Here is a 17020-nt window from a genome sequence, read left to right on the forward strand (position 1 = left end):
ACTACATTAATGTCCTGCACACTCCTTGCAAGACTCCTTCTACTTGATGTTCTCTTGGACTCTTAAGCACTGTGTTCTGCACTTCTCAGAGAGAGATGCCCATCACATACAAAAGCTGCCATACAACCAAGATAGAGACCAAAATGCTTGGAAAACCAGGACTCGATACACCACAACACACATGAGGGGTAGATTCAGATGCCTCAGTGCATCACTGACATGTACTGCCAGTTTCTTGCCATAATGCCAATACCTGACCAGATAGAAACCACTATATTCTTCCCACTGTGAAGAATCTCATAGAAATAGCTACTATGGCAACTATAGTAACCACTTCAGATTTGTCAAATAAAGTTGTCTGTGGTAATATGTCCTTCATAGGCTAGGTTCAGCTCTTGTATAAACCTGCTTAAGTCAGTGAGAAATTGTAACAGGAACAGAACAACAGTCCTAGTAGAATGACAACTGCAGGCATATTCAGTAGCATACTAATTCAGTTCACTAAATTGGGTGCTTTCCCGCTTCAGTAAAATAATTATAGTGAAAGAGATGCTTATAGAATGAAAAGTTTGGAACAAAGTTTGATTTAAACAGAAGTGAATGAAATAAAAAGGTACATTTTCAGCTCTCAGAAATAGGCTATATTTAGATTTTGGTCAGAAATTCAAGGACTGTTTTTATCGCCTCTAAATAAGGCAGCAGAATTCTGAGGTTCTGGGTACTGGAAATGATTCTGGAGGCACATCCTCTTTGGAAGAAGATTAGGGTAATTTTCTACACATTTATATTTATTAATAGAGGGGAGAAGAAAAATTTAACAGTCTCCAAATTGATGGAACCTTGCAAAGCATTCCATGCTAGGAAAAGCTTCAGTCCAGAGCTTCTATTTTATGCTCTGTCACCCTTTATTAAAGTATTGCTGACTTCTCTTCATCCCAAGAGAAGCTGAGATGTCATCAGGAGTTCTTGATTGATTTGAGAATGTACTCTTTGACCTGCTAAATTCTTCTGCTCAGCATTGGTGAGGCTGCACATGGAGTAATGTGTCCTGTTCTGGACCCCTCCGTACAAAAGAGACCTGGACACAGTGAAGAGGATCCAGCCTCAGGGCTACCAAGACAGTGAAGGGCCTGGAGCACCTCTCCTGTGTGGAAAGGCTGTGAGAGCTGGGACTGTTCAGTGTGGAGAAGAGGAGGCTCAGGGAGATTTTATCAATGTGTATACTTGAAGGAAGGATTTAAAGAGGATGGAGCGAAGCTCATGTCCAGTGAGATGACAAGAGGCAGTGGGCACAAACTGCAACACAGGGGGTACTCTCTGCACACCAGGAAGCAGTTCTGTGCTGTGTGGGTGATGGAGCACTGGCACAGGCTGCCCAGAAGCTGTGGAGTCTCCTCCTTGGAGATCTTCAAAAACCATGTGGACAGGGGCCTGGGCCTGGGCCCCCTGCTCTGGAGTCCCTGCTGGAGTGGGAGGTTGGGCCAAATGAACCCAGAAGGCCCATCCCTCTTCAACCATTCTGTGACTCTATGATTCTATAGAATGACTCTCAGCTCAACTGGCACGCTGATAAGCTTGGCTGCGAATTGTTGACTCTCCCAGTTTATGTCCATGGCAGTCTTCCAAAGAGTGCTAAGCAGAATCTTCACATCCTTACGGAACAATGCCATTGCTCAACTCTTTTCTTGGATTTGTTTTTTTGGGGGGTTCTTTTGTTTTGTTTTGTTTATGAGCTGCTGGCCTGACTAGTCACTGGCTTTCTGAGTTTTTGATGGATTTGGGCCAACAGTCAAGAGACCTTGAGCTCATATTCTGCCAGCTGCTCTTTGATGCTATTCTGCCTACTTCTCAGCTCTCTTCCCTTTCTCACCTGCAGAGCTCAAGGGTGTCATCTCATTCTAATGGGACAACTTTCCTTGCTCCCCTCTTCCCTACTGTCTTCAGAAAGACAAGGAGACATTTCTCAATCTCATTGACCTCAGTGCAATAACTCCAGATATTACCAGTAAAACAGACAGAAGAGTCAAAGCTACAGTTGCACATACGCCTGCAAAAGCTGCAAAGCACCTTCCTGATATTAAATGAGTGGCACAGCCACCCTACAATCCACAGAGCAACACAGGTGGTGATGGGCAGTGAAGTCTTACTAATGGAGAGCTCTGGGGTGACATAGCTGTTTTAACACTTTGGGGGAATCTTGTGCCCTCCACAACACCTCTTAGCTTGACAGTTTCATTATGAGGCACTTGCAAGGCCCTGAGAAGCAGTGAAAAAGGGAATGATCCAGAGGAATGATTGCAGCTTCTGTAGGCACACTTGAGTCACCTTCAACTGTCCAGTGCTGGTGCTGACAGCAAGTATTTCTCTGCAGACTGTGCAAATCGCTCCAGCACTCTGGGTGAGTACTTGGCTGCTGATGTCCACAACGTCACTGCTCCCTTGTTATCTGTACCCAAGCCAAGAAATTTCAGGTGAGCTCAGGCAAGCCTAGTCTACACCTTGAATTGCACGACAGCGTAGGTGTAAACTGAAAAGCTGAGTACATGGGACTTCTTAAGTACTTTGGAAATACAAGTTGAGTTCTTGACACATGGGATGGAAGGGAGGTAAACAAGCAACATATCTGTTCTGAAAACCTCTTATGCATCTACACATGCCCAATCTCCCTGTGAAAAAGCATCACGTTAATTATGAACATTCAAAGGCTTTTAGATCTTATGACTTCACTGGAAGAGGAAAGCTGAAAATAGTGCACTTTTTTATAATGAAGGCATTTACAGAAGCAAGACTCTTTTACCTGTTTACTGTGTGGTACTCAGAAGAGAAGGTTCTGTGAGCATGTGCATCAAAGAATTGTGAAAAATGTATCTCCATTATCCGTGTTAAATATCTCACTAATGTGGAAGAAAGATTAAAGGTCATCAGTCAAATGTACTTGTGACACTGGAAAAAATCTCTCATTTGGTTTCAAGTGATCTTTAGGCTTATGATATTTTTGTTGAACAGAGAAAATGTTGATCAATGAATCATTAGGGGTCCTGTGCCTGATAATGGAGGTCAAGAGTGCCTTTTGAGATGAGTTTAAGATGTTTTTATGAACCTGTCTCAAGATAGCTGATTGCTTTCTAATGTGATGAGACCTTCTCCAGTACTTGAATTTTAAAATATTTAGAGATCTTCACTGAGAAATGCCTCTCAACAATGCTTCACAAAAGATGAATTACTGTGTAAATGAAACTCAAGGCAAATTTTAATAAAATCAAAGAGGTTCCAGTATTCTGTAAAAAAAATACCTTTGTTTTTTAAAGCACTTGCCGTAATAAGGCTAACTCAAAGGAAGATACCCTTAAAGAAATTACTTTGGAACTAGGTGGACCTCATTTTCTTTTTACTAACCTTCTGTGTATGTAAATACATTAATTTCCAATTCTAACTGCTTTCAGTTGAATTATGGTTCATTATAAGAGCAGAAACGTGAGAAGAAATGAATACATCTATGCTCAGGTCCCAAGGAGCAACGCTGTTCTCAGCCTTGATGCTTTCTGATACAAAATCTATTTTGCATCTTGATGGCCAAATAGACTGTATTCACATTCACCTCACAACTTTTTTGCACAGTTAGAGAAGTGCAAAGTGATGTCTGACTAAACAAGAATCAAGCCTTCACAAAAGAATTTTCTTTCCTGTTTTATGGTCCCAATTCCCATTTTGTTTACCCTAAAGTAAACCCAGTTCAATCCACCAGAGTGTATGAATGGAAAACACAATAAGGAAGACCTTAATGAGAGGAATTGAACAGTAGTGTTCATATTTAAACGGCTGCATGCTTTGTAAAGTTAGCATATATGGGATTTTGTTCATGAACTCTTTTTAAATATGACAGCTTAGGACTTCTTGAAAGACAGCTCCGATATCAGCTCTGAATTTTTGAAAAAGGAGCAGAGCAGTTTTCCAGTAGGTTCTGCCAGCCAGAACTATTCATGGTAGATCAGTTTCCTGTGCAGTGTTTTCACCTGGCTGCATGTTAGAAGGCAAATTATTAAATCGCTAATGAAGTTGGTGGCTGTTCAAATTCATCTGTCTTGGCTTTGTTATACAGCTATGTGACAGAATGCTCAATTGTCTCATCTGCCATCTGGTTCGGTGTCAAGATGTGCTTTTTTCCGAGTGACATTCTGTTGTCAATTGCAACATTCTTGACATTTCTAAATGTCTTTGTCAAGAAGTTTGTGGTCTACTTTATGTTTCCACAAGAAAGTGTTGTTGATCACCCTCGGTACTCTAGGACTTGCTGTCGGTGGCAGCAGGAAGGATCGCACACCCTGTCATTTCTACACAGCACCTTAGAAAACCCTGAAGCTTTGCAATCATTCCTCCCAATTCCCTGCCAGTTTCACTTATGAGTGAAGAACTCAGATGGCTTCACTTGTTCTATTTCTATTTTGTTCCTCACTTGTTCTACACTTCAGTATTCTTCTGACACTATGTACATGTGTGGCATCAAAAGGATGATTGTTGGTCATGAAGGCTTAGCTACCTCGTGTAGGTCAGGACTGCAAAGAATCAGTATGCTGATAAGGTGTTCAGCTTACAGTTCTTTGTTTAATAAACTGGTTGCATATTGGGGTATACTGTGCAGTGTATTGTATTGCATCGTATGAATGTGATTTTGACTTTTGACCCTTCCAGCCCACACACGCCAACATGTTCTTTTGGGGAAATTTTTACAGATCCCAGGGAATTGGAGGGAATAATCAGGAAGAGCTACCTTGCTCAGGGCTAACCCACTGCATCTGAGCAGGCATGCAATATAAGTTACAAAGATTATAAGAATTGTCTGAGTGTCTTATAAACTTTTCCCCTTTACATATCCTTTCCAACAGAGTAACCTAATTGTATCCCTGCTAAGCATATCTTGCAGGTACAGACGGTTGTTAACATTCTTGTACTTGATTGATTGTCCTCAATCTGTGCCCTATAAAAAAAAAATAAAAAGCAATACAGAGCAGCTCTTGATGCTCTGATGGCTGTAAAGCTGTGCCCCTCTAAATAGTCCTACTAATAGTCTCTGAGTTAAAGTAAATGCAGATAGCTGGCAAAGCTGACATAACCAAAGGCAATGCCAAGCTAAGGGTCAGGCTATAGACCCGCACTGCAACAAGGGGAGACTTGTTAGTAAAAGCTTTCAGGATCAAGCACTGCATGGCTTTCATAATGCATTTAAATAACTTCTCTGAGACTTCACCAAAAAAAAAAAAAAAAAAAAAAAAAAAAAAAAAGTTAATACTGTGCAGAAAAAGGTCACAATGGCACATTTCAACAAGAGGTAATTAACATATTATTTGGCCTTTCATTTGTCAGTTCCTATAAAGTGATCTACACAGCCAGCAGTTACATAAGGAATCTGTTATACTCTTATTAGCAGAGAAAAAATTAATTAAGAAACTATTAGCTTCATGGAGGGGCTATTAAGTACCCACATAAACTATTCTCACGCTTCCAGGTTTTTTCTTTAAGATTCACACAGACAGTGGATACACAAAGTTGCCTTGTGGGACAACTGTCAGAAGATGCATGTATTTAAACAAAATATATGTTCAGTAGTCAAGTGTCCAGTTGAAGCTACTCTCCTTCATTTTTATATAACAGATGAGAGTGCGGGGCCTTCAGATTTCCTGCTCACTGAGATACACTGCTGGAGAATTTTGTGTTCAAAAGCTGCAGTTTAAATACTTAACTTGTGTCAATCTCTTTTTCACATAGACAAGTTAAAGATGAAGCTATGGTAGCAGCCAGTGTATTTTTGGCTTATCCAAACAAGCTCTCACCTAGCATTAGCCCTCCTTACCTTCACAAGTCCCACTCGCTGCCCTCAACTCAAATATGGCAAAATAAGCAAAATTTTGCTCTTCTGTACCCTGGTAAAAACCTCTGTGTTATGATGGGATTTTAGTGCAGCCACCACAAAAGTTTGCTAGGAATTTTAAGTCAAAAGTTGTTTTTTAGACTCTGAAATCTACACCATCCTACTCATTTTCAGACAGAAGAAAGAAACTTTTCCTTTTAAACTTGTTATAATACCACCCTGAAGGAATGTTGAACAAAGAAGCATCTCAAATGATTTTGAAGACTTGTACATCCAGGAACTTTGTAAAAAGCAAGTTTACAACAATCTATTGATTTTTCCAAAATTATAATGAAACCAAGGCAGAAACATACCCATGTCCTGTTTGATCATGTGCCAGCAAATCTGTATATGAAAAGAAATCAGTGGATTTCTCAGAGGAAGGGCTCAGAGCTTCAGTTCATGCTTAGTTTTATCTGCCTTGGTTTCAGCTTCAAAATTCAAACAAAAGAAAATGCAGGTGGCTAGTCTGCAGAACAAGAGTACCCAGCTGAATAGGAATAGGAGGGCAGTTTACAAGCATATTTTGTTTCTCTTTATATGTAATTTTTAAACAGTGTAGTAGTGTATTTTGAATGGAAAATGCAAACTCAAACATGAAGGTATAAAGGCAATATTATATTTTTTCAGAGGACAGTAATGAATATCACAAAGTGTATTTTTCCAATACATCAAATAAATATTTGCCACCTTGAAGACCGCTGCTGAATACATTGAAATAATAAACACAAATTTCCAATCCATAACCAGACCTTTTAGCAAACAAGAAGTTTGATGTTATCCATCTACCTCTCTTTTTGTTCAAATTCTTTGACTCTAGAATTATTTAGAAGACCCAGGTTTAGCGTCAGATGTTTTCACCATGATAACCCACAACCTGAACAAGAGCATATTCCAAGACTCGCCAATATCCTCAGTCCAGTCCTAAATCATCGACTGCTGTTTTTTTCCTTCCTCTCTCCCTCTAATCAGTGGAAACATAATGAGAATATGCTTTATCTAGAGCTGTTTTGCACAGCTTGAGTAAATTGGAGTGAAGAAAAAGCTGCAATCATTCGAACCACTCATTTAAAGAGATGTTGATCTCTTTCTTCCCTACTGGTCCTCTAAAACTCATGAAGTATTTTTCCATTTAGCTTCTCCTTTCCTCTGCTCTCTACAATTGTAGGTGTCTGTGTTTTCATTGATGTACAATACAAAGCCCAGGGAAGGCCTTATTGACTAAGTGAAAGGCAATTGCTTTTCCACTACATAAGGCTGCCCACACTACATGTGCAGCTGGGATTTTCCATGATCCTCTAATTGACTAGTAACATCAACAGGGGTTGAGTCATAAGCTTTATTCACAACCCAACTATTTGTCAAACCTACCTCCAACTATTTCTCATCCTTGCCACACCATCCAAACTTATCACACCATTTATACCAGTGCATTAGAGGAAAGTTAATCCCAGCTTACTTACACAATTCAGTAGGTACTTTTTTCAGGTACCCAGAAGCAGAGATGCACTTGAAATGCAAAGTCTGGCACACCTTTGCATAGAAAAGAGCCATTCTGTCCACAGAAAAAAACAGTCCAGAGACAGACTGCAGACTGCAGCAAGGCTGCCCAAAAATCAGGTGAATTTTAGCCTCACAGAAATAATTAGAAATATTACAAAACATGATCAGGGTAAAAAAGAGACAATAGCTTCAAAAAACAGGAACAAATAAGAAAACACAGCAGAAATAAGAGGGATGTAGCTGAGGAACCTGCATTAATGAAGAAGGAGGAACTAGTGACAGAAATGAAATGGATGGCAGGAAATCAAGGCTCCAAATGATGGATTACATGGAGCATCTCCAAGGCACTCTGAATGGGTCTTTAGGGAATGAGGCAAGTTTCCAGAAGCCCAGAGAGCAGGCAAGTACAGGATCATCTTCAAGAGAAAAGAAAAGTGTCCTTTGTCAGAATCTGAGACATTTGAATAGGAAGAGAACGTGAATGTGATTGTGAATGTGAATACAAGAAAGTGACAAGGAGTAGCAACACAGCTCAACAAACACTCTGTTTCCACAAAAAAACCCGATCACAATAAAGTTTGGAACTAACACTTTTCCTGCACTGAAAGCACAAGGTAGTCTCAGTAGCAAAGACAGAAAACAAACTGTATGAAATATCTGCACATTTGAAATCAAGAGTTAACAGTACTGTAGATTAAGCCATTCATGCAACCTTTGACACAGAAACAAATATTTTCTGTTGTGAAAATGTGCAAATAATTAATGATTTTTATTGTGTTGCTGAGATTCTGTTCCATTTTACAGGTTTGCTGCTATACTTGTAGCACAGCAGCTGATGAACAGAAGTATGCTGCATAAAACTAAAAGAACAAGGATACACTGCATAGAACTGCTGATTTGGTTATGTAGTGGCACAAGGGGGGCACCATGCAGCTCAGAAGCTTTCTCATCCCCTCCAAGGACCTGGGGGCTCTGACTGCAGATTAGGACAGGGAATTTCCTTGCCCAGATCTGAGGGTTATGATCCAGCAGCGGTAGAGAAGTTACCTTGGGATGGCCAATGTCATTGCTGCTCTCAGTTAACCCCTCACTTCCCTGAGATCCTGACCGTGGTCTAAAAAACCAATAAATTGACTCTGTTAATCTCTAGGGTTTCTTTTTCATAACAAGAACTATTTCAGACAAATCATTTATCACTGGATAAGACATACAGTCCCACTCTTAGGTTGCAGGGCCTTTCAAATGAAAAATATTTGTTCAACAGAAATTGTTCTAATTTACTCTGAACTACAACATACATTCTAGGTACAAGCTTACATAATTTTACAGATGATTCTTGTCTTACATGAGTCACCTGTGGTTACATGTGTTTGAAAACCTCCCTAATACCTTGGATTATACTTATCAAAGTACCATTTTCCTGTGTGTAAAAACATCTAAAGCAAGATTTTTTCCCCTTTCATTGATAACTGTCAACTGAATATGTGTTAGCAAGACCTTGAAGTGAGTGAAACCAATGTAATTGAAACATCAGATTTGAAACACAGCACTTAGTATCGTTTACTTGGACACCTACAGGGTACATTACCAAAGTACCTTGTAGGAGGCATAGTCACACACACAAACGTTTCTGCTGTTTCGTGGCAGGACCTGCATGCATATTCCCCACACCTGATCACACCATCTTCAATGTGTATTTCATCACGCTGGTGTCAAAGGTAGCTTTAGAAACAAAACAGTCTGAAAACAAGTGGAAAACAAAACATCATCCTGACTGATCAGCCTCACAGATGAATGGAAATGTGGAGGATATGGTTATAAACTTTGTATGGGGAGCCCTTTCCTTGCTGAGAGCCATGGCTTTGCAGATAACTTTGAGAAGCAGCGTCTCAGCATACATCTCCATGTCATCCTGCAACTGGGATTCAAGTGGTCGTCCTGTATGAAATAGTTGTGGCATGCATATGAAACGGTGCTTGAATTTACAACTAGCCCCATGCTGGAGGTTCCCAATAGGTCACTGAAGAGTCACGATCCTAAATGCATTGCACTGTTTTGCCTTGAGGTCAGATCTCACCCTTCTTCCTTTGGTAAAAATCAATATTCAGTCTATCTTGCTCATGCGAATGCTGTTATCCACATAAATTTAATGACATGTATGCGGTATTTCTACATGCACATAAAAGGCCGAGGTTCACTATCAAAAATGTTGCCCAAGAACCCTCTTTCCACGCAACTGCTGGAAAATGGGTGGCTTCTGACTTAGAAAGCATTAAAACATAGGAGCTGCCACAGCCACTCTCAGCAAGCATAGATAGGTTTATGCTAAACTATGCTACGTGGTATTGAACCTTCATGTCCATTTGATTTGCCTTCCCTCTGCCACAAAAGTCAGCAGTGACTATGACACACCTTTTGAATCATGGATATAATTTACATATACCTTATCACTCCAGCTATTGGAGACGTTTCCTGCCATGAGCCCCATGCAAGAACAGAGGAACTGTTTTTGTTCTTCTGGTTGCAAGTGTAAACTCAATCCAGGACAAATTTCAGTGCATGACAGGTTTCTTGTAAAAGAAGGAAATCTGTTCAGTGTTTTTAAAAGAACTTGCAGAAACAATCTTATGCCAAAGAGTAGGCATACTTCAGAAAGGTGATAAGAAAGACTGACCCTGGAAAAAGAATATGTTACTACACTGCCATTCTTCTCATCACTGTCTGATAAAGCTCCCACTCAGTTCTTTCAATTCTCCTAAAACACATCTAACAAAAGAAAGTCACACCATCGCTGTGATTTCTCATACTAAAACCACGCTACAAGAAAACTTTCTCAAAAAATCAGGTCACTGTAAAGCTCATAAAAAAGAAAAACATGTCACAATCAAATTTCAGCTTGATTCCCTAATGCATAGCAAGATAGGCATCATGCACTTGGGAAGGCCTTAAATTAGCTCAGCTTACGTTTTGTTTACCCAAAATCAGTTCAATGAAACCACACAATCACAGCCAGTCAGCAGATCAAAACAGATTATGAGCTACCTATCGCTTTCCACAAGGCCTATAGGCATCCAGATTTGAGTGCTATCTCATCAGCCATCTACATCTGGCTTCAGGACCAAAAATCTGACTCTTCAGGGTATCCACTTGTACCTGTATTTCCCATTACCCAGTTTTAGGTTTTAGAACTTTATTTACAGCCTCCCGAATCTCCTCTTTCACAAATACATCATTCTGCTAATACATCAAATTATCTGATAGGAGAAATTACAAATGGAGCAGAAAAGCTTTTAATCGCATCTGTACAGGTAATTCTTTCAATGGAACAATTCACATGCTTAGAATAAAGCAGGTCCTTTAATCCGTTCCTAGCTCAAGGCCTTATGTTGGTGACACCATGGGAAGGAACTATCCATTATCTGTAACAGGTAACGTAACTCTTTCTTCAATAGCATAAATTGTAACCACCAAGCTTTTCTTTTCTTTTTTTTTTTACTGCTGAAGTAAGGCATCTCATCTGATAAAAGATAGTGGCTTAGTTCTCTGCATTGTGCTTAATTGTGACATTTATTTTTCACATTATATGGACTAGTGAACAGGAAAAAGTCTTTAACCAGGTTGTTTTTCCTCTTAGATAGACTTGGACTGCAAAAGCACTTACATATCCCAAGAAATAACACGCATTTCGAAATCAGGATAAAAAACGTATTGGGTAGCAAATTAGATCTACAAACAGTTGTTCTCAGTTTAGCTTCAGTGAACTAACTTCTCCCTTACAGGAAGAAATTCTACCATGTAAATTTCACTTTAAAGCATACTGAACAAAATCAAGAGATCACTGCCTCATTTGGAACAGTGTGCGCATTTCAAGGGTACTTTCTACCATTTGCCAAAATTACCAGCACTTTGAGTTTCCCTGATAAAAGCATTCTTCATAATGATCCTTTCAGCAGTTTTAAGAATTCTTTGAATCGTCTTGCAACTACATCTAGTGCCATCCAGAGGTAATCTGCAAAAGTTTGAAGAGTAGGTCTACATTAATTCTACCACAAACAGTAAGATGTGAATACTGTGTATCAGAGCAGTTCCTAAGGAACACAAGGCTTAAGTTGCATCCCAGCTGAACAGAAGTAATAAAAATAACAGCTAAGTAGGGTTAAGACACATTATAGCTTATTGATGTTGTGCTTCATTTGGTGTGTTGCATCCTGTGTTATGCTTTCTATTACTCTTATGGCAAAGTGCTCCTGCAGATTACACTCTGCCATCTTATGCTGTTCATGCAGGCCACAACTATAGTAAGAAAAAACAAACACAGAAACAAAACAAAGCTTTTCTCACAACAAAGAAACCTTGCATTCTGCCATAGCAGCCAACTTCTGTCTGATCATCTATTGTACAGAAGGTAAGCAAGCACTAAGGAATTAAGCACACATGCACACAAACACTGAGTTATGTATAGATCTATACACTGTCATTCACACTGGAGACAGTAAGTTGGGTAAGAAGGGTATGGCTGAAACTGGTCAAGTATCAATGGACTGTGAAGGTCTAGGAGGCCTAGGAGGAACTGATTTCAAGTTCTTTAAGTGAGTGCTGAGAACTCCCAAATCCAGCCATGGTTGGAGAAGTGTGGTATTTCAGATTCTAAAACCAGATGCCCAGAAGAGGGAATGACGAAAATAAATAAACATTTCTAAAAATTCATCCTTTAGAAAAATTACTGCAAAAAGCTGTTAGGAAAGCTGGAGCAAACACAAGGTATTTATTTCCTAAATGCAATTTCTGCAATTGGTCTTTTCAGTACTGCACACATCTATACACTTCAGTGAAGCTGTGTGCCTGCTTGTAATTCTCTGCTATGAACTAATGGTTATAAGCTCCAAGTGTGACTCTGATTACTACAGTGAGAATCTCAGAAACCAATTCTGCAGTCTCCCAAAATACCCATGATCCCATTTTAAAATCCTGCTTTGTATACAAATCCATTCAGACATTCTTCAGACTACTTTACCAACCACACTGTGAAATCACAAGCTCAGAGATGTCCTGTCCATCACTCTGCACAGCAGCGCACAGTGCTCTGCCATCGCTTTGTGCAGCTGTAGTGACTGTGTAGTCACACTTCAGTAGGAGACAACACGGTGCTTAGGAAACATGAAGCACAGTAGAGTGAAGCTCATAATTCAGTTCTTCAGTTATGTCTCTTCCAGTGCTTACAGGACAAAAAGTTTGGTGTTGTCAGTAAACTAAATTATTTCCTTCTGCTACACAACAGAAGATCTATACATCCATAGACTATGAAAATTCTGCGTAAGATAAGTAAAATCTGGCTTTGTCAAGAACTGCAGCAAAACCATTAAAGACTTCAGCTTGATCAGGGTTTCACTCATGCCCATTAGAAGTCTGAGTCTTTGAAAAGATGCAAGAAGATCTTTCAGTCTTATTCTCTAGTAATGCATTTAAATGATTTTTTTTTTTTATGCTTTGACAATGTGTATAACGTTTACTTGTGACAAATTCCAAAGACTTACCTAGATTGATGAAAGTGTGATATTGATAAATAGGAAAAAAAAAAAAAAAAAACACCAAAAAAAATCACAATTTTTCTCAGTTTATTATTAATTGTGACTCTCCAACCACATGCATAGAGACTAAGTGCACAGGAGCAATTCCTTGCCTTCAGCAATGAAACATACAGCAAAGGGAGAAAAAAAAAAGAAAAAAAAAGGCATTAAAAAACTCACCTTTGAACTCAGTTTCAGACCAAGTGTACTGAGTGTAGAGTTTCCTGGCAATGATCCCCATGCAGCAAACAAACAGACCTGTTTACTGATTTGCAAGCACTCATATAGCAAATTACAATTCCTGGAATACATAAGAAAGCTGGAATTCAGCTCTAAACAACAGTTCCCAGAAAGTGAATTGCTACATTACAGGCTTTTTTTTCTTTCTTTCTTTCTTTTTTTTTTTTCTTTTCTTTTCTTAGCGAGTTCAGGCTATCAGATGAAATGGAACAAATCCTGGTATGTACTCCTTATGCTGTTCTTTCTGACACATAGTAATCATAAACTCTGAAGGTAACTTTGGAAGTGTAAGAAATATTAGCAATTGTGTCCTTCCACTCCAAGTCATTTATATGAAAGCTTTGGGATTTTGTACAAATAATAACCAAAAGAACCCAAAGAGTTCACCGTGTAAGAACAAAGCTCAGGAGAGCACAAGGATCAGCAGGTAGGTATTGACCAGACTGCCATTCAAAAGTACAGATGTATGACTGAATCTCATCTAATAGTGCACGTACATCTCTTCAAAGACACATCTTTAAGGTTAATTTTATCTGTAATTCTAGGTGAAAAAATAACAAGGTCCAAGAAAAAACATATCCTCCAGTGCAATGCCATCTTGTGGTAAATGGAGAAATGGTCTGCACCATTGGCTCCTATTTGTTCCACAGTGCACAAACCACACCCATAATTGTTGACTTGGGGGTGAAAAAAAGGGAGACTTCATCACATTTAGAATTATAAGTGTATTCATCTTTATTTACAATCCTAGCATTTTCTCCAAAACACTGCCCTGCCATTATTCTCAGAGTTATTTCCATCACTCCAGACATAATGTATCTGTAGAGATGTGATTTACTTAGTACAAATGTGTATGTTGTGTAAAAACTCCCATCATTTTCTTGGATACAGATAGATCCTCCCCCTTAGCTTGTTTTTAGGGCACAAGTCAGCTCAAAATGTCATGGCTATGCAATCTACATTAGTGTAAAAGGATCCTTCCATACCTCATTTATTTAAAAATAGCATGGCAATATCTCTGACTCAGCCGACCTTTGGGTGCATGCAGTATCACCTCACTTTTCACTATGCTTCACTAGACACCTGCCAGGTGATCCCACCTTCCAAATGCTGCTCCCCTTCTTCCTTTGCCAAAAGCCCTGCCCACAGGGCCAGTGTCGGTCCTAATGGGGCCTAAATATGGGACTTGAATTTTGGTTCTGCTGTTAGCACACACAGAGCATGGCTTTGCCGCAGAGATGCGGATGCTTGAATGTTATGCTATGCTATGCTATGCTATGCTATGCTATGCTATGCTATGTTATGTTATGTTATGTTATGGAAATCTATGCTATAGAAAAAGATATATATATTACTAACATATCTGTGCATCTTAAATTTGCCTGGTGTTTACATGCACACACCAGCCACAGCGGCAGGGAGAGCTGCAAGACTGTTTGCTCACCCTGGATGCTGCGTACTCAGTCACAGCCGTGGCCTTCTGTGATGGGCAACAACAGGGCAGCAACATCAGACTTTCATAGAATCACTCAATCATAGAATTGCTCAGGTTGGAAAAAACCTTAAAGATCGTCAAGTTCAACTGCAACCTAACCATACTACCCTAACTCTAACAATCCTCCACTAAAACACGTCCCTGAGCACCACATCCAAATGGTTTTTAAACACATCCAGGGATGGTGACTCAACTGGGAAGCCTATTCCAGTGCTTAACCACCCTTTCTGCAAAGAAGGGTTGATATCCTGATATCCAACCTAAACCTCCCCTGGTGCAACTAAAGGCCATTTCCCATCATCCTGTCACCTGTCACTGGTAAGAAGAAACCAACCCCACTCTCACTGTAAGCACCTTTCAGATACTGGAAGAGAGCAGTAAGGTCTCCCCTCGGCCTCCTTTTGCCCAGACTCAACAGCCTCAGTTCCTTCAGTCTCTCCCCATAGGCCACATTCTCCAGGCCCTTTACCACCTTGTTGCCGTTTTTTGGACCTGCTTCAGCACCTCAGTGTCCTTTCTGTACTGAGGTGCCCAAAACTGAACACAGTACTCGAGGTGAGGCCTCACCAGTGCTGAGTACAGGGGCAGGATGACTTCCCCAGTCCTGCTCCCCACACCATTCCTGATACAAGCCAGGATGCCATTGGCCTTCTTGGCCACCTGGGCACACTGCTGGCTCTTATTCAGCTGACTGTCCATCAGTAAGTACATCAAGGTCCCTCTCCCTCAGGCACTCCTCCTGCCTGGGGTTTCAGCACCCCTCACACTAGCCCTGTCTCATGCTGGGGCTAAATGCAATGCCTGTTTTGCAACCATTACACAACCGGGCGAGGGGCTGCGGAAGCTCTCGGGGAACAGAAGGAGCAACAGGGGGGCGAACAGCTCCCGGCAGTCACTGCAGGCCCGTAGGCGGGCAGGCCTACAGTTCCCGGCAGGCCGGGCGCCGCACGCAGTTCCGTCGCGCTGACTCGAAAGGGCCGCGCCGCGCTTCCTGCGCTCGGGCGGCCACACGCGGCCCGCCACCATGGCGGCCGTGCGCGTGGAGGAGGTGCTGGCGGCGGCGGCCCAAGAACACCAGCAGCCGCGGAGCCTGCAGGTGGAGAAGGAGCTGGAGCTGGAGTTCGACCTGGGCAACCTGCTGGCGCTGGACCCCAACCCACCGCCGGCCGCGGCGCTGCGCGGAGCCGGGCCGCGGCGGGAGTCGCAGCTGCGGGCGCTGGCCCGAGACAACGCGCAGCTGCTGGCAGCGCGGCTGTGGGAGCTGCCGGCCGAGCGGGCGGACGGGGCGGCGGGGCCGCTGGTGGCGCGGCTGCCCGAGCCCGCCTTCCGCCTGCCGCGGGAGAAGCCGCCGCCGCGCCCGCGGCCCCCCACGCGCTGGGAGCAGTTCGCCCGGCTGAAGGGCATCCGGCGCCGCAAGCGGACCTCGCTGGTGTGGGATGAGCAGGCCAAGGAGTGGCGGAGGCGCTGGGGGTACCGGCGGGCGGGCGGCGACCCCGGCCGCGCCTGGCTGGCGGAGGTGCCGGCGGGCGCCGACCCGGAGGAGGACCAGCTCGCCAAGTTGCGGCGCGCCAAGCGCGAGCGGGTGGCCCGTAACGAGCTCAACCGGCTGCGGAACCTGGCCCGGGCGCACCGCTCCGCCGCCGCCGCCGCTCCGCTGCACCCCACGGGCCACCAGAGCCGCCAGGAGCTGGGCCTGGCCGCGCGCGTGGCCCGCGTCTCCACCGCCTCGCTCGGCCGCTTCCAGCCGCGGCTGCCCAAGGAGCCGGCCGAGCCGCCCTCCCGCGACGGCGGCAAGAAACGGCGCTTCGGGCCGCTGCTGGGTGACTTGGCGGCCGAGCGCGGGCGGCAGCTGGAGCTGCTGCGGGGCATGAACGCCAAGAAGCCGGCTCTGGACATCACCCGCGCCGTCAATAAGCAGCTCCGCGAGGAGGACGCCGAGGCGGCCGCCGCCAAGGGCAAGAAGCGGGCGCAGCGCGGCAAGCGGGGCCGCCGGCAGCAGCAGCGGCCCGGGAAGAGGAGCGGCGGTGGCAAGAAGGGCGGCGCGGCCCGGCGGCAGCAGCGACCTGCCGGAGCCGGCGGCAGGAGGAAGAAGGCTTGAGGGACTGCCGGCCTGCGGGCCACGAAGGGATCGGCGCTGCGGGCACTGAGCGACTGCGTGCGAGGGGTGCGAAGGGACTGCTGTGCCGCTGTGCGGCCCACACCTCTGTCAATAAACACCCTTTGGTCTTTGTAAAATGTCTTGTGCGTGGCTCCTGTGGGATGGCCGGGTGGCAACTCCCATGCCCGGCAATGGGGAGAACAGGGCTCGGC

At 43.1% G+C, this 17020-nt stretch overlaps 1 protein-coding gene across 1 annotated transcript; it reads left to right on the forward strand.

The window, feature by feature from the left end:
• The first annotated feature begins 15720 nt into the window (after positions 1-15720).
• On the forward strand, positions 15721-16945 carry RRS1 (ribosome biogenesis regulator 1 homolog). The gene has a single exon (XM_042869974.1). The coding sequence runs from the start codon at positions 15735-15737 to the stop codon at positions 16806-16808; it is 1074 nt and encodes a 357-aa protein (XP_042725908.1). The 5' UTR covers positions 15721-15734; the 3' UTR covers positions 16809-16945.
• The last annotated feature ends 75 nt before the right edge of the window (positions 16946-17020 follow it).

The sequence above is a fragment of the Lagopus leucura genome, unplaced genomic scaffold, assembly GCF_019238085.1.
Source record: "Lagopus leucura isolate 7727_CA_CO unplaced genomic scaffold, USGS_WTPT01 Super-Scaffold_100002, whole genome shotgun sequence".
Classification (NCBI taxonomy): Eukaryota; Metazoa; Chordata; class Aves; order Galliformes; family Phasianidae; genus Lagopus; species Lagopus leucura.